This window comes from Diplotaxodon limnothrissa, linkage group LG17 (genome assembly GCF_057381915.1).
Source record: "Diplotaxodon limnothrissa isolate DT_005_m linkage group LG17, D_limnothrissa_male_GT1.1, whole genome shotgun sequence".
In the NCBI taxonomy this organism is placed as follows: Eukaryota; Metazoa; Chordata; class Actinopteri; order Cichliformes; family Cichlidae; genus Diplotaxodon; species Diplotaxodon limnothrissa.
In genome coordinates, this window is record NC_140612.1 from 27,841,870 (window position 1) to 27,860,831 (window position 18,962).

The 18,962-nt window shown below is 43.1% G+C and overlaps 1 protein-coding gene across 1 annotated transcript; it reads left to right on the forward strand.

Moving 5' to 3' along the window:
- Nucleotides 1-4,007: 4,007 nt before the first annotated feature.
- Nucleotides 4,008-17,146, forward strand: LOC146615144 (uncharacterized). The gene is made up of 8 exons (XM_085375539.1): nt 4,008-4,577; nt 5,113-5,200; nt 5,302-5,382; nt 9,014-9,042; nt 9,179-9,316; nt 9,512-9,715; nt 10,378-10,485; nt 16,780-17,146. Exons 1-8 carry the CDS (start codon nt 4,023-4,025, stop codon nt 16,861-16,863), a joined length of 1,287 nt encoding a protein of 428 aa, XP_085231665.1. The 5' UTR covers nt 4,008-4,022; the 3' UTR covers nt 16,864-17,146.
- The last annotated feature ends 1,816 nt before the right edge of the window (nt 17,147-18,962 follow it).

The window sequence follows — 18,962 nt, forward strand, 5'->3', positions numbered from 1 at the left end:
ATTATCCATTATCTGCGTTACTGCCTGTCTTACTACCATCATCTGAACACTTACTGGAAAACGATCTTCTATCCGGTAGCCAGAAAACACTGCTCCGCAGCCTCCTTCTCCGAGCTGGTGCTCCTCCACATATCTGGCTTGGAATTCACCTGAACAGACAAAACAGCAAATCTTGTTTTATTACAGCTGTGACACAAATTACTCTCCTCTGTAGCCTAAATGTTCCTTCTGCCCTTCCCCTGAATATAAAACCCAAGCTGCTTGCTACTTACGTTTTTGGTCTGCTACTGATTTTTTGTCCTGGTCCACATTCCTTTTTTTTTTCTTGGGTGACTCTCTGTTGTCTCCCGTGGCCTTTCTTTTGCCATTTTTTGTGCACTCCTGTTTGTTGTTCAAGTCTGGAGATGTGGAAAACACCAAAAGCACATCAGCTCACTGGATGATAGACACAAACACTAAACACCAATATCTTAAACCTAGCAACCACACTTAATCTACCCCCTTATTCAACTAATTAGCCTACCTTTACCAGAGTCCAACGAGGAGGATGCTTGCTCCTTGTCACCGCTCGTATGGTCGAGAAGTTTAGCCTTCTTTGCTTTCTTTGTTGTGCCCTCTTCATCTTGCACAACCTTGCGCTTCACTCCTTTGACCACATCTGAGCTGGTGGAAGGACCAGCCTGCTCAGCGACCCTCCTCCTTTTTATTGGGGTCTTCTTTTCAGGACTGGCCTTTCTTTTAGCAGTCCTGCTCTTACAATCTATAAACGACGACAACAACACAGTGGTGAAAAAGAGTCCCCGACATCAGGACTGGAAGCAGTTTGATGGCAAAGAATTTGAAATTGCTTTTGCTTAAATGATCACAAGTTTATTCTTGAGATTAAAAAAACTGACCAGTGCGAATTGATACTAGGTTTACTAAGTCTTAGATCTTGATGACACTTGTTGGTCTGTTTTTACTGTTGAGTCCAAGAATAAACTTATTACATTATTTTACCAAAAGACCGGTAACCTTCCTTTGATTAGACATCTTGTATTAAAGCTATTTTCAATCAAACATATGATTCAATTGCTTCAAAAATGATTCACACAGTGTCAACATTTCTAGGATTTGGATTTTACCAGGTTCTTATTTTATTATTTTACTTACCTTGATCTCCTGAATCTTTCTTATCGGCCGGAGTGGTAATTTTTCTTGTTTCCTTTTTCATTGTAATTTCGGAGACCCTTTAAAATCGAAAATGTAAACCGTAATGAGTTAATATTGAGTTAATACTTCTTCAAATGTGCACCTTTCAAATGCTTGACTTTTCTAACTGAATTCTGTAAGTGAGCTTTATAAGTAAACTCTGGAAACTATGGCAACACAACATAGAATCTTGCCTTTCAGTGACTTCACTGACTGCCAGTAGTTCAAAGTAGTTTACAGAAAAACACTCTGGCAGACAAAGCCATAATATTTCATATAATTCAATCATTTCATATCAATTAAACAGTTTCTTTCATTATCTTTCATCATTTGTATAAAGACCTCATCTATGGATGACAGTATGAAGATTTGTGGTTGACCACACACTAATAAACACAGTGTCAGCTACATTGTCATCTGATTTAAAGTATTTATTATGTACATTTAACTGTCATGGTACTGAGTCTGTGACCCAGTGTTTTGTGTTTGTTCATTTATATTCATTGATTATTCTTATGTATGTTTTTGGTTCTCTTTATTGTTTTCTTCTTGTGTTATATTCTTAGGCTTTAGGTTTCTGTTACTTTGCCTTGCCCCTGTGTCCCACGTGGCCCATTGTTTTCCTCTGTTTGCTGTTGGGTTGTCTGTGTATCATCCATGACAATTAAATTAAATAGCAAATGCAACTACAATTTCAATGAGATTCATTCCTGGCATTCTACTGCGGTGGCTGAAAGTAGACACCAAGCATTATCACTGTAACTGATGTAAATATTGGACTTGGAGGGGATTCATCTGATAGACTGATGCAAACATTACTGTAGCGACTTCCACAGTCGCTAGAGGCCAGGGATGGAGCCTGCCTATTTGCCTGACACGCTGTCAACTTTACGCAATAATGCAAGAGGTGGAATTGTTTGCTTGTTTATTAAAGTGCTTTGAGAGTTTACAGAGTAATGTCATCAGCTCCTGATTCAGACTCTTAAAACATCACAGGCTCTAATGTAACAAAGCGAAACATGTTGTGCAGCGCAGCGGTCAACAAAAACTACGGCTACCCAGCCCTCCTCTCTGTCAAAAATACGGAGTGGAAACTACAGATATTTGTTTAAAAATGTAGGGAGTAAAAATTAAGTACAGCAAGGAAGTTTTTTTTTACTTTTTTACTTCCTACCTGTGGAGCCAATTAAGCTAAATTTAAGAAGCGCATGTCTGTGTATACTTAAAAGCTCTTATGGTTATTTTCACTTTGTAGACAAATTAAAGCACAGAAAAGAAAAACACGATACATTAGAGCATGACATAATTTGACCTGAGGTGGCGCTGCACCGTGAGAGAGCCTGAACGTCAACCGGAAGAAGACGAGAATAAACTCCGTATAAACAACATGGCGTCTCCCTGTGAGGTTTTTTGTTTTGTTTTGTTTTTAAATGAACTTTATTTAGAACAATAACAATGACAATCTCAAAGAGACAAGCGACATATTAAATCAATCAGAACAGAATCACATCTCCTGTACACCACAATGAAATCGACAATAACTGAAAGTAAACATACATACACACACACACACACACACACACACACACACACACACACACACATACACATACACATACATATATATACATATATATATATACATATATATGCATATACACATGCATACATACACATCCATATTCACACATCTACATAATAATAATATAAAAAGATGAATAACCAATACAAAAATAAATAACAATAAAAAAAAAGAATGAAAAACAAGGAACAGAAATAAAGAAGACAAGGGGGATCATAAAATCTCTAAAAGTGAGGTTCCATAAACAAGACACATAACTTAAATAAGGGGCTAAGAAAAATCAAACTCTTCTAAAAATCTATGCAATTTGATTGCTTGGGGCTTATTTATTAGCTTAAGAGATTTATGGAACAGGGAGAATTTTGTCCTACCTGGATATAAGGTGTTAACCAAATACCTCCTCAAAAATGGATTATTGCATTTTCCATTAACCAAGTCAAGACCATCTAGTTTAACTTTATGTAAATTTGTAGTCTGTATATTTGAAAAATTGTTCTTTATTGTATTTACAAGGACTGTTGGGATATTCTGTGAAACCTTTTTATAGAGCTCGAACGAGCAACTCATGTCATATTTCTCATTAAGCCTGTTTAATTCAAGTATATCTCCATTTTCATCCATTATATGTGTCACAGACCAAATTTGTTTTGTCATCCATTCGTCCACAAACATAGATTTCCCCCGATTCAATATCACCCTATTATTCCACAATGGAACATTGTGGGGACTAAAGTTATGTTTAAACATTAATTTACAATTTAACAAAACTTGTTGATGAAATTTGGAAAGTTTTATGGGTAGTTTAGAAATGTCAAAATCACATACTAAAAGGATCCCCCCAACTTTGTTGAAAATAAGAGATGGCATCAAGAACCACATCTCATTATCATTTTTCAAGAAAGATCGTAGCCAATTAATCTTTAAAATGCCATTCATTATTTCAAAATCGATTGCTTTTAAACCCCCCTCTTCATAATCTTTTATCAAGTCCCTGTTACTAATATAATGATGTTTATTTTTCCATATGAAATTAAAATTCGCCTTATTTATGTCTTTTATAATTCTTGGTGGGATGGCTAGGGAATAAGCTGGATAGATTAAACTGGACAAAGATTCAACCTTGGTCAACATTATCCTGCCGAACAACGTTAAATCTCTCTGTAGTCAATGGTTTAGAGGGTTTTTTTGCATTTGTCAATTGTATTCTGAATATTCTTTTCGTCTCCCTGTGAGGTGTCATGCCGAGCAGATGTCAGAGTTGAGTTCAAGCAAAGTTGACTCTTTCGGTGATTACAGTTTGTCCGGGCGGGCTGTGCGTCTTATTTCATCCGCAGACACGTCGTTGGATGAGGAACAGCTCATGTTGGCATCAGTGGCAGTCAGGATGGCAGCATCTTCCAGAGGGAAGGTCAGGTCGCTGGTCTCTCTGAGCAGGACGCTGTCCACCAACAAGCCCGGTTCCACGGCTGGAGATTACCCTTCTCCGGCTGAAGTTCCCGCTTCTCCCCCGAACAGCGAGCCAGCCGCGGCGCCTCAGCGGAGACCCAAAAAAGACCCCAGCGGCTGCTCCGTGCTCCTCTTCCCCGGTCAGGGCAGCCAGTTTGTGGGCATGGGCAGAGGACTTTTAAAATACCCCAACGTTAAAGAAATGTTCACCGTAGCCCAGAAGATCCTGGGTTACGACCTGCTGTCTCTGTGTCTGGAGGGCCCCGAGGACGAGCTGCAGAAAACGGTTCACTGTCAGCCGGCGGTGTTTGTCACCTCCCTGGCTGCTGTGGAGAGACTCAACCAAGAAAACCCCAAAGTAAGTGCCAGATAAATGTCTGGAAAAAGGACAATAACTGCAGGTCCTGCCTTCTTAAATGTGGCCATTTTATCTTTTTTTTTTTTTTTAAATACTGCTACAGTAATATTAATTTATATTTAAAATGTGCGCACATTATGTATGAAGGTGTGGATGAATGATGCTTGTTGTAAGAAAGCATTTTGAGTGCCCAGTAGAAGAGCATCTTTCAAATGCAAAGTTTCTCATTTCAACTTTAATTACTGCACCTGATTAAGGCGGTAGAGTAAATAAGGCTTCCAACAGTGGTTATTTCTTATTATCACATCTTGTTTTTATTGTTTTTATCAGTAGATTGTTGTTTCACTCCCACCAAAAACATCACCGTAAATAATCTTCTGATTCTGAATGACCATTTAAAAAAATAAACAAATTGTTCTGAGTTAATTTCAGTTACGGATGTATCAGTGACATAAATGATATATCGGTCATAATCGGGAGGCTGTTACATTTTTATTTTTTTATTTTTTTTTTACTTGTTTCCTGCTGTACACAGGCCATTGAGATGTGTGTCGCTGCTGCAGGTTTCAGTGTCGGAGAATTTGCTGCTCTTGTCTTTTCTGGGGCGATGAACTTTGCAGAAGGTAGAAAGATTTCTTTTTTGGGGTTTTTTGTGCACTTGTAAAAGGTGTTTTAATCACAACTTTGGTTAATATTCTGTATTTACTCCTTATGCATCTTCTAGCTTTGTATGCAGTGAAGGTGCGAGCGGAGACTATGCAGAAGGCCTCAGAACTGGTTCCCAGTGGGATGCTGTCAGTCACTGGTAGACCTCAGGCTCAGTATAATTATGCCTGTCTGCAGTAGGGCTGCCACGATTAGTCGACTAGTCACGATTACGTCGACTATCAAAATCGTCGACGACTGATTTAATAGTCGACGCGTCATTTGAAGCTTTGTAAGATCACAAAAGACGCAGGAATAAGTAGTAGGATTTAAGAGTGTAATAACGGACTGAAACAGAAGATGGCAGCACTGCATATACAAGGATGCCAGCCGTTAAACCCCGAAGAAGAAGAAGAAGCGGTGTCCCAGAATTCATAGCGCGGCCTAGCTCAGTTTCCAACAATGGCGGCAGCTAGTTAGTTTTAATATTACTCTTATTATTCTTTCTGGGTCACAAAATAAACGTTTAACATATTTTCAGGCGAGAATGTAGCTGTGTAAACCTCAAATATCTGCTCAGTTTATCAAGACACCACATATTTTCAAAAGCGCTCCGATGTTTTCGGAGACGTCTGTTACCCACTAGCTCGATAGCTAGCCGGGGCAAGGCTCACTAGAGCCGTGAGAACACCGGACTCCCGGCAGATCGTTTTCAAACACACCGCTGTCTTTCGCTGCTCAGGTTAAACATGATATATAAGTCACTTAGATAACTTAAAAATGTTATTGTTTGGCTTATTTTAGTATTTTATTTGTTCCTGAGTAAATCTGTTTTGCTGAGATTAAAGTTATAGTTTTTACACAGCTGAATAAACGTCAAGCAGACAGCTGATTATCAGAAGTGTGAGATGCTCGAGAATATTCTCCAGTGTCCTGTTATATTTTAGATAGCAAGGAGTTTATTAAACTTCACCGAAACAATCTGCAAATTTCATTAAAATTTAATAAACTATCATCTTGTCTTTATTTTTAGTTAGCACATACCTTAAACACTTAAAGCTGTAAGCTAATGATAGTTATATAAGAGCAGATGCTGCTGGTGCAATAAGCTGAACGTTTTACATCCAATGGATGATGAATCAGAATCAGAATCAGAATACTTTATTGATCCCTGGGGGAAATTATTTTTTGTTACAGTGCTCCATTTTAAACCAACATTAAGACAAGACAGACAATACACTAACTAAGAATAGTACAATATATACATATATATACATACATACATACATAAGTCACTTATAAATAAATAGTTGGAAAAGAAACATGTGTAGCTGTAGCAGCAAACAGTGTGTTAAGTGGATGCGTTGTACAGGGAGATGGCCACAGGCAGGAATGATTTCCTGTGTCGTTCAGTGGTGCTTTTCGGTAATCTCAGTCTCTCACTGAACGAGCTCCTGTGACTGACCAACATGTCATGGAGTGGGTGGGAGGTGTTATCCAACATTGTCTTTATCTTGGACAGCATCCGCCTCTCCGACACCACCTTGAGGGAGTCCAGCTCCATCCCCACAACATTGCTGGCCTTACGGATCAGTTTATTAAGTCTGTTGGCATCTGCGACCCTCAGCCTGCTCCCCCAGCATGCAACAGCATAGAGGATCGCACTGGCCACAACAGACTCATAGAAAATCCTCAGCATTTTCTGGCAGATGTTGAAGGACCTCAGTCGCCTCAAAAAATAGAGACGACTCTGGCCCTTCCTGTAAAGTGCTGTGGTGTTTTTAGCCCAGTCCAGTTTATTGTCAATGTGTACTCCAAGGTATTTATAGTCCTCCACAATGTCAACACTGACCCCCTGGATTGAAACAGGGGTCAAGTGTTTCCTGGTCTTCCTGAAGTCCACGATCAGTTCCTTGGTCTTTGCCACGTTGAGCTGCAGATGATTCTGCTCACACCACGTGACAAAGGAGTCGACCACAGCCCGGTACTCTGTCTCATCATCCCTGCTGATGCATCCAACCACCGCAGAGTCATCAGAAAACTTCTGAAGATGGCAGGTCTCTGTGCAGTGGCTGAAGTCTGTGGTGTAGAGGGTGAAGAGGAAGGGGGAGAGGACAGTCCCCTGTGGTGCCCCTGTGTTGCTAATCACCTTGTCAGACACACACTGTGGGAGACGTACATATTGTGGTCTTCCTGTCAGGTAATCAACAATCCAGGACACCAGAGAAGCATCCACCTGCATCGCTGCTAACTTATCACCCAGGAGGGTCGGCCTGATGGTGTTGAAAGCACTGGAAAAGTCAAAAAACATGACCCTCACAGTGCTCGCCGGCTGGTCCAGATGGGTGTAGACACGATTGAGCAGGTAGATGATGGCGTCCTCTGTTCCGAGACGAGGCTGATAAGCGAACTGAAGGGGATCCAGATGTGGTCTTACTATGGGTCGCAGCTGGTCCAGGATGAGCCTTTCCAGGGTCTTCATGATGTGGGAGGTCAGTGCCACGGGCCTGTAATCCTGGGGGCCACTGGGACGAGGCGTCTTTGGTACAGGGACGAGGCATGATGTCTTCCACATCACCGGGACCCTCTGCAGACTCAGACTCAGCATAAACAGTTTATGAAAGACTCCACACAGCTGGGGGGCACAGGTCTTGAGGACAAGGGGACTCACTCCGTCTGGTCCAGCAGACTTGCCTGAGTGAAGTCTCCTCATTTGCATCTCAACCTGGTATTGAGTGAAGGTGATGGGTGGGGGAGGGGTGTCAGGAATCTCACAGGAGGCAACATGTGAAGAGAGAGGCTGGCACAGTGGTGTGGTTCTGGATTCCAGGCTGACTGCAGGTGAGGTTGTGGGGGTAGGAGCAGACACTGTGGTGTCGAATCTATTGAAAAACAGATTCAACTCGTCGGCTCTATTCTCACCTCCCTCAGCTCCCCTGCTGTTGGTTGGCCTGAATCCAGTGATGGTCTTCATGCCCCTCCACACCTCTCTCATGCTGTTCTGCTGGAGTTTCCACTCCAGCTTCCTCCTGTAATTGTCCTTAGCCTCTCTGATCTTGTCCTTTAGTAACACCTGGATCTTCCTCACCTCCTCTTTGTTGCCCCCTCTGAAAGCCCTCTTCTTGTTGTTGAGGAGGGCTTTGATGTCCTTAGTCACCCACGGCTTGTTATTTGGGTAACAATGAACAGTCTGAGCTGGAACAATGGAGTCGGTGCAGAAAGTTATGTAGCCTGTGATACACTCAGTAAGCCCATTGATGTCCTCGGCGTGAGGCTCACAGAGTGTTTCCCAGTCGGTCACCTCGAAACAGCCCTGTAGTTCCGCTATTGCCTCCTCTGACCACCTCCTAACAGTCCTGGTGGTCACAGGTTCCCTCCTCACAATTGGCACATAGCGGGGGGTGAGGTGAATCAGGTTATGATCTGACCTACCAAGTGGGGGGAGGGAGGAGGAGCTGTATGCATCCTTGACGTTAGCATACAGTAAGTCTAAAGTTTTCTCTCCCCTGGTGGGACAGTCCACATATTGTTTGAATGTTGGTAGTGTATTGTCCAGTGATACATGGTTGAAGTCACCCGAGATCACAATAAAGGCACTCGGGTGCTGAGTCTGTAGCCGAGCTATGGCAGAGTGGATAGTCTGATTAGTCGACTAATCGCAAAAATAATCGGTGACTAGTCGACTATCAAAATAATCGTTTGTGGCAGCCCTAGTCTGCAGGCAAAAGAGCACTGCAAGAGTCTGGGGATGGAGAATCCTGTGTGCTCTGTGGCCAACTAGCTTTTTCCAGATGGCAGGGTTATTGCAGGGCACCAGCAGGTAATGCATTCATATATTCTTGCTGCTTTAATATACCGTGAATCTATTGTGTTCTCTTTTCTGTCTTTTCTCTCAACCATCAAAAAAGTTGTTAGAGCTGCTCTTGTCATTTCTGCTGTCTTCTTTGACTTCTCAGGCTCTGGATTTCCTCCAGGAAAACTCTCGGCGCCTAAAGTTCATGCGGACCAAAACTCTCCCAGTCAGTGGTGCGTTCCATACTGAGCTGATGGCATCGGCTACTGAACCTCTCAGAGAGGTGCTCCGGCAGGTGGAGGTCAGTCAGCCACTTTATCCAAAAGGGATTAACATATTTTCCGAAACATGTATTCAATTACTCTGTAAAGCTACACCAGTCCTCATTTTTAAAAGATAACCCATCCTATTCAGTCTGACTCGGAAAGTTAAATGGAAAGTATACCCAAGATTTTACATCTGGTATTCAGCCATTCAAACTGCCCTCCGTCTTCAGAGTGAGGGAAAGTCTTCCCTTCACCATGAACTCAAACTGAAGAGACGGATCCAGCGGGAAAACAGTCAGCGGGAACGCAGCCGGAGCGCCCGCAGCAGCTGCAGCAGCAGGGGCAGCCAATCTGATGACTCGACTATCCATGAGACAGAGAAGACAGAAAAAGAGAAAGACAAACAGGACTTAGAGATTGAAAACATTATCAAGGTAAGTGAGGGCTATAAGAATCTTTTTTTGTAATATTTATTTAATTACATCATGCACCAAACTATCCATGGTAGTGATTATTTAACTAAGTCATAGTGGCACTGGGCAGCTGCCAGTGCAGTTCATTTTGTCCATTTAAAAAGTACCATGTACACTCACTGGCCACATTTTTGTTAGATACACCTGTTGAGCTGCTCATTAGGTCAAATACCTAATCAGCCTATCACATGGCAGCAGCTCAGTGCATTTAGGCATGTATACATTAATAAGATGACCTGCTGAAGGTCAAATGGGATTTAAATGACTTTGAACATGCATTGTTGTTTGTGTCGGACAGGCTTGTCTGAGTATTTCAGAAACTGTACAACCATCTAACCGGTTTATAGAAAATGGTCTGAAATAGAGGAAATCTCCTGTGAGCAGCACTTCTCTGGGAAAAAAATCACTTGTTGGTGCCAAAGATCAAAAGCGGAATGAGCAGATTACTTACAGCTGTAAGGAAAGCAACATGAACTCAAATACCCACTTACTTCAACCAAGTTATCAAGAAGAGCACCGCTGAAAGCACAATACGTTGAACCTCGAAGCTGATGGCCTAGTGTCACCTGCTGGATAGAGGTGAAAACACAAACCAAACAATGGCTCTTTCATCTGTTTCACAGCATGCTCGGGAACTGGAAACTCGCCGAAGGGAGGCAGAGGAGAGAGAGCGGAGGAAGCAGAGGGAGGTGCAGATGGAACTGGAAAGACAGCTGAAAGAGGCTGAGATGGTAAAAAAAAAAGTTTTCCACTTGACACCAATTATGTACAGAGTCTTTTCTCCTTGACTTTGATCTTTGAGAACTGCAGCAAAATGTTGACTGTCATTATAAAATTCACATCTTTAATGATTTGGAAAAATGGTTATGACAGTCCAGGAAAAGGTGATTCAGGAATAGGTCAGTTTATACCGTTCTGTTGGTGCATCTGTTTATGTAGCTGTGTGTGTGTGCATAGATAAAAGACAGCATGCAGGCTGAGATGCAGGTGAAGGAAAAGGAGGCTGAACAACAGAAGAAGAGGATCAGGGAGCTGGAGCTGACACGGCAGCAGCTGGAAGTTGCCCTTAATATGGAGATCCAGGCTCGGCTGGAGGAGGAGAGGGCCAGACTGGAGCTTGAGCGGTAACAATGGATTTCTAACTCTTATTATGGCCCTTTATTATTTTATTTGTGATGGAGATCTGAGATATCCATGAGAAGTATTAACTGTCATGCGGCGGCTGTGTGAAGGCAAGAGAGGACCCAATTGCACGGCTCTAGACACACGGGAATGAACTCAAAGGCAGGTCTTTATTAACAGGAACATAAGAAGTCATACAAAACTATACTGGGAGAAACTAAAGCTGAGGCGCTGGGAAGACACGGGAAATGCACACAACCTAGAAGGATGACGCAACACAGAACAAAGGGACACTCTGACATAAATACACAGAAGGTAATGAGGGAAGTGGGAACACACGGGGAACACAGCTGAAGACAATTACTCATGACCGAGCAGGGAGGACACGAAACTGAAAATACTGACACCAAGATGTGGACCTTAAACACAACACAGTACACAGAGATGAGCACAGAGAGAGAGGCAGAGAACAAGGATGAATACGAGGGGATGAGGAGAACACAGAACACAACGGACGGGAACACGGTACCAGAACAAACACCACAATAAAAGCATGGACACAGGGGGAATCCAACTACCAAACCAAACAATCCAATGGACATAAGGAACAAAATACAAAACCACAGGAAAACTGAGAACACTGGGTCAAAATGACCCAGGACCATGACAATACCCCCCCTCAAGGGCTGACTCCAGACAGCCCTTGCGGACGGCAACGGCGGCAGAACAGATCCGGAGGCCGGCCGTGTGGAAGGCGGCGGCTACAGAGCGGGACCGGAGGCCGGGCCCCTCGAACCCTCCAGCGGAGACGAGGAAGGGCTGGCTGGGCTCTCCAGAACCCCCAGCGGACAAGGCAGGTGGCAGCGTGGAAGCCGCGGAGTGCTGGATGGGCTCATCCGAGCTTCCAGCCGGAGCTGATGTAGCGCCAGAGGGTATCGGGACCCCTGGCTGAATGTTAAGCTGACCAGAAGACCAAACTGCTACAGGGGACCAAACTGATGGCTGTAGTAATGGTTGTGGTGACAGTGGAGTGGGCGGTGGAGTGGATGACTGAGTTAACGGTGACTGTGCTAATGGTTCAGCTAAGGAGTGCATTAATGACAGGACTACAGGTTGAATGACTGACTGAGCAGCAGCCTGAATGGCTGAGTGTCGTGATGGTTGTGGTGGAAGAGAAGCGGGTGATGGTGTGGATGATGGAGCTACGGGCGACTGAGTGGCAGACTGAACTGATGACTGAAGTGATGGTAGAGGTGAAAATTGAGCTTGTGGTGGGGTAGCTGACTGAGGTGCGGGGGACACAGGAGACAGAGCCAGCGGGGACACAGGAGGCAGAGCTACAGATTGAACTGAGGGAGACTGGGTAGCAAACTGAACTAGTGGTAGTAATGGCGGTTGGGGAGAAGGCTGGACTGTACACTGAGGAGAAGGCTGACTGACTGACTGAGGAGCATCCTGTGCAGCTGAGTGTAATGATGGTTGTGGGAGCGAATGTAGGACAGGTGGTGGTGTCGGGTCCCCTGAGCCTACAATGCGGATGAAAGGTGCAGGCACCTGCTGGACACCAGTCGCTCCCACCTGAGGAGCAGGTACAGGTGCAGAGATCGGCTGGGTCCTGGCGGGCCTCACCTCAGTGGTTGGCACAGATTTCGGCAGGGACTGGGCGGCTGCTGTCCCCACCCGAGGAGCTGATACGGGTGCAGGGACCAGCAGAGCCTCAGTCGACCCGGAAACCGGAACAGGGACCAGCTGGGCGCCAGCCCCCCTCACCTGGGGAACTGAGATAGGTGCAGGGGAGTGCTGGGCCGCAGCTATCCCTAGAACGCAAGGGGCCTGGGAGGCGGGCCTAGAAAGAACAGTCTGCAAGAGATCAATTCCCTGCCCTGAGTGAGCGGATGAGGAACAGCGCTCTGACTTCATAGCGTTAAGTGTGCTAAAGCTGTAGCTTACAGGCACTAATGCACCACCTTCAGTGTTTACAGACTCTAGAGAAATGTGATCAGCTGATGCACCAACAGTCTTAGAGCTTCTTTCTTCGGAGCTAACCATGCTTATACTGACAGAGGAGGGGTTAATAGCCGATGTAAACATAGGTCTGTGCACCGGAGAGGCAGATGAAACAAAGTCTTTTACCTCCGGATCGCTGGAAGCAGTAAACCTAGGGAAAACAGTGGTGGGTGTAGAGCCCCCTGACTCAAGAACATTCGAATCAGTAAATACGTCAGAATGGACTTTCCCCTGGGGTGATGGCTCAGAAGTAACGAGCTGGGGTCGAGCTATCACAGGGACATTTACAGTCTTGGATTTTACTGCTTTAACATCTAAGGAGGCAGGTTTTAAAGCCCCAGTGGTGAGCTTAACTGCAAAACAATCATTCGATTATTGCCTTTATGGCGTTAAGTCCGATGGAAATTGTCCGTGAGTCCGAGGCGCGGGTTATTCGTTGCACCAGACTCTGTACACGGAGAATATCTCCCTCACGGGCGGAGCCTGCTGGGTCCATTTCGTGGTTGCGTCGTTCTGTCGTGCGGCGGCTGTGTGAAGGCAAGAGAGGACCCAAATGCACGGCTCTAGACACACGGGAATGAACTCAAAGGCAGGTCTTTATTAACAGGAACATAAGAAGTCATACAAAACTATAAATACACAGAAGGTAATGAGGGAAGTGGGAGTTGTTACAGGATGCAAACATGTTTTATACTGCTTTGAAGTCTGGGACAGCATCATAAGAGGCATAACTGATCTCACCGTAGTCCCATGAAGACTCAAGATGAGTGTTTTCACGACTGCCATCTTGGTGTTTTGAAATCAGGCATGATGAATGAAGGGAAGAACTGTCTGTTAAGGTTCTCAGTCGTTCAGGTCATCATAGTCTAAGGAGCTTGGAAAGAAAAGCATCTGGACTTCTTTAAGCTTCTTGAAGAGCGTTTCACCTCTCATTCAAGAAGCTTCTTCAGTTCTCTGAAGAAATTCTGAACTGAAGAAGCTTCTCAGATGAGAGGTGAAACATCTTCAAGAAACTTAAAGAAGTCCAGATGCTTTTCTTTCCACGCTCCTTAGACTGTAGTTAAACTTCACACACTGGACTTGTCAGTCACACATCCTTCGCCAGTAGGCATTCCCAGAATGATCTTTCCCCCTCTGACGCTTAGAATGACCAAATATGTGCAAAATGGACAATTCAACATGCCACCATGTCAGTCTTTTATTAAATATGACATGAAACAAATGACTGAGCCATTAAATTTGTCACAAAGGTGTTCACCTAATTCCAGGCAAATGGAATAGACTTCTATGGGACCATAAGTCTTTTTGCACTTTGACATTTGTTTTACTTTTCAGATCTGTAACCTATAACTTTTATACTGTATGTGTTTTGATCATAGGAGTCTACAGGGACTTACTTACTTTTAGCACGTTTAGCAGTTGATGTTGGCTTCTTTTTTCAGTACTGGAGCTTCCTGCTCATTGAAGACTTTTCTAAAAGCAAATGCTTAATCCAAAATGGCGTTTTAAGGGCTTGGATTAATGTCAATTTCAGCAAATATTCTTTCTTATGTTAAAAGAACATGGATCTCTGTCAGTGATAACTTCTGACTTTATAACTCAAATTTTAAGAGAGAGCTTCACTGCTAAGCTCTCATCTGTGTGGGTGTCACGGTTCGCTTGAGGACTCACATGCAGGACTCAGAGGCACAGTCAGTATTTATTACAGTTCCACCAGGTGTATATACAAACAGTGCAGGGGATAGTGCTATATACAAAGCGGTGACAGGGAAAAGGCTCCGGGGAAATCCAGGTAGGGAAAAGACACTTGCTCCTCTTCTGACTCTCTCTCCAAACACTCACACAAAAAGGGAATCCGCTCGGGGAATGCAGAGTCGGGTCCAGGGGATCTATGTACAGAAGGAAACACACGTTAGAGGTTTTGCACAGGGAAGCAAATGAGAACTTGCTGAGAGCCGGGCTGCACTGACGCGAGTCACACACAACGATCCAGCGATGAGTAGAAGCCACTCCCTGGCTTAAATGCTGGCTGCACTGATGAGGCCCAGGTGTTTCCTCCTCAGAGGGGCGTGGGCCGAGGGCGTGAACCCACCATGAGTATATCTGTATCTATATAGATATATATGTGTATTCGTAACCTTTTTTCATCATCTAGTTTCCTGTGCCAGATCTTCTACTGATCCACTGAGGCAGACATGTAAAAAAACATGAACTAAAGCATATTTCTGTATATAAACAGGACCTTAAATCTTTATCAACAGCTACTTTAGAGGAAATTCTTCAATAAACTGCAACCAAAGGCTCAACTCAGAGGACAAAACCCAACCTGTTATAAATAGTGTGACAGCAAACTTTCTCTTGTGTAAAGTTACAAATAGGAGTAATTATCCACAGGAGCTTTTATACATAATGAAGTTATAATTCGTCCTGTAGAAATTGTACATTTAAGCTATATAGTTCCCTCTGTGATAACTCTGCCTCTTATTAACTTTTATGCTTTTACAACCCACTATGAGCAAACACTCAGCAACAGTGGGAAGGAAAAACTCCCTTCTTGAAGGAAAAAACCTCTGGTAGAACCAGGAAATCTGTCTAAACTAGTTGGGGGTTAGAGCAACAGATGCAAGTCTTCAGATCATTTGCAGTGTGACTGTCTTTGTGCACACTTTAACCTGATTCAGTTTTCTTATTTGTCAAAATGCACCATGGGTAAAAAAAACAAAACAAAATAGTAATGAAGGAGAATCTTCAGCAAAGATGAATTAAACAAGTTTTATTTTGATCAAATTTTACTTTAAGTAAAACACATCTTTATTTGATGACTTTAATGTCATCAAATAAAGACAGTTTTGATGGAGCTCCTGACCCAGCCCAAGCTCTCTATGAAGACGAGGAAAAACTCCCCAGGGGGCCAGATCGATGGGAAGAAACCTCGGGAAAGCCCATTCAAAGAGAGATCCCCTTTCCTGGGATGGCTGGGGGGGTTACAGGAACTCCGAAAAAGCTAAATTTTTATTTATTTATTTTTTAAGATTGACCCACTCTATCTATTCCTGTCCAACAGAAAAAAGAAAGGAAGTTACTACAATGTATCACACTTACATGATAAGGTGTGAATTGTGTGTTTGTGTGTGTTATCTTAGCCAGGGGTGAAGCTGGAGCTCCTCCAGTGTTGGGCGCTTCTCCGGGACTATAGCTAAACATGCGTCCAAGAAATTCCGGCATTCTTGAAAGAAAGAAAAGATCAAAAAGATGAAGATGATAGTTCTAGTGATCCAAGGCATCAGTGAATGTGGAAGTGTGAAGTTTTCTTACCTGTGGACAGACGCTTTTTGATGCTCAGTTGCTTTGTGAGGAACCTCGCGGTACTAAAGTATCGTGCATGAAGCGCTTCATACAACACCACTCCCATTTGCCACACCGTGGTGGGTCCACACCTGTAGCAGCTCCTAATGTACCACTCGGGAGGGATGTGAAGAGGAGTGCCTAACAAACAGACACAATTGCAATTTCTTCTAAAACAAAAGACACAAATTGTTACATCTGTGAAAAGCAGGAGCAGAATATGTTACCATAGAAGTTGCGATACAGAGATCGCTGTTTAACAAAGCAGCTCAGTCCAAAGTCAATGATGCGAACTCGAGGCACATCTGAGCCGGTCTCAATCAGAATGTTTTGTCCCTTGATGTCCCGATGAAAGATGTGTTTCTCCTCAAGTTCCTTTACAGCATCAACTAGTTGCTTCAGAATGACCTGGAAAAGATGAAAAACACAATAATGAGTTAATGCTTTTCTGCCTTGATTGAATGCTGTACAGTCTAAGGCTCTCCCAGTCAACCTACCTTGGCCTTGTCCTCTGGTAAAGCTCTTCCATTTTCTGCTTTGTATTTTTGCAGGTCCACAGCAGGGACAGGTCTCTCCAGCACCAGGATCAGCTCTTTGCCAAAGTCGAACCACTCCAGCAAGGACACAGGTGCTGATATTCCCACTGACCCTTCTGCTTCACCTGCAAGTTTAAGCATAATGGCCACTTCCACCGAGAGCATCTTCCCATTTTCATCCTGAAATATTACAACAAAGTGGATGATGAGGAACGCCGCATTCAATCCAGTAATGTAAAACTAATTCAAGTGTTGGACGCTTACCGCCACTTTGCAGTAGACTTTATTTTTGGGAATGTGTTTGATGGCAACCTAGAAGACACAGAGCATTGGTGAGCATTTCCTCAGTATGACATAATGAAAGGTGGAAACACAGCAGACGTCTCAGTTTACGATATTATACATTATCTGCGTTACTGCCTGTCTTACTACCATCATCTGAACACTTACTGGAAAACGATCTTCTATCCGGTAGCCAGAAAACACTGCTCCGCAGCCTCCTTCTCCGAGCTGGTGCTCCTCCACATATCTGGCTTGGAATTCACCTGAACAGACAAAACAGCAAATCTTGTTTTATTACAGCTGTGACACAAATTACTCTCCTCTGTAGCCTAAATGTTCCTTCTGCCCTTCCCCTGAATATAAAACCCAAGCTGCTTGCTACTTACGTTTTTGGTCTGCTACTGATTTTTTGTCCTGGTCCACATTCCTTTTTTTTTTCTTGGGTGACTCTCTGTTGTCTCCCGTGGCCTTTCTTTTGCCATTTTTTGTGCACTCCTGTTTGTTGTTCAAGTCTGGAGATGTGGAAAACACCAAAAGCACATCAGCTCACTGGATGATAGACACAAACACTAAACACCAATATCTTAAACCTAGCAACCACACTTAATCTACCCCCTTATTCAACTAATTAGCCTACCTTTACCAGAGTCCAACGAGGAGGATGCTTGCTCCTTGTCACCGCTCGTATGGTCGAGAAGTTTAGCCTTCTTTGCTTTCTTTGTTGTGCCCTCTTCATCTTGCACAACCTTGCGCTTCACTCCTTTGACCACATCTGAGCTGGTGGAAGGACCAGCCTGCTCAGCGACCCTCCTCCTTTTTATTGGGGTCTTCTTTTCAGGACTGGCCTTTCTTTTAGCAGTCCTGCTCTTACAATCTATAAACGACGACAACAACACAGTGGTGAAAAAGAGTCCCCGACATCAAGACTGGAAGCAGTTTGATGGCAAAGAATTTGAAATTGCTTTTGCTTAAATGATCACAAGTTTATTCTTGGGATTAAAAAAACTGACCAGTGCGAATTGATACTAGGTTTACTAAGTCTTAGATCTTGATGACACTTGTTGGTCTGTTTTTACTGTTGAGTCCAAGAATAAACTTATTACATTATTTTACCAAAAGACCGGTAACCTTCCTTTGATTAGACATCTTGTATTAAAGCTATTTTCAATCAAACATATGATTCAATTGCTTCAAAAATGATTCACACAGTGTCAACATTTCTAGGATTTGGATTTTACCAGGTTCTTATTTTATTATTTTACTTACCTTGATCTCCTGAATCTTTCTTATCGGCCGGAGTGGTAATTTTTCTTGTTTCCTTTTTCATTGTAATTTCGGAGACCCTTTAAAATCGAAAATGTAAACCGTAATGAGTTAATATTGAGTTAATACTTCTTCAAATGTGCACCTTTCAAATGCTTGACTTTTCTAACTGAATTCTGTAAGTGAGCTTTATAAGTAAACTCTGGAAACTACGGCAACACAACATAGAATCTTGCCTTTCAGTGACTTCACTGACTGCCAGTAGTTCAAAGTAGTTTACAGAAAAACACTCTGGCAGACAAAGCCATAATATTTCATATAATTCAATCATTTCATATCAATTAAACAGTTTCTTTCATTATCTTTCATCATTTGTATAAAGACCTCATCTATGGATGACAGTATGAAGATTTGTGGTTGACCACACACTAATAAACACAGTGTCAGCTACACTGTCATCTGATTTAAAGTATTTATTATGTACATTTAACTGTCATGGTACTGAGTCTGTGACCCAGTGTTTTGTGTTTGTTCATTTATATTCATTGATTATTCTTATGTATGTTTTTGGTTCTCTTTATTGTTTTCTTCTTGTGTTATATTCTTAGGCTTTAGGTTTCTGTTACTTTGCCTTGCCCCTGTGTCCCACGTGG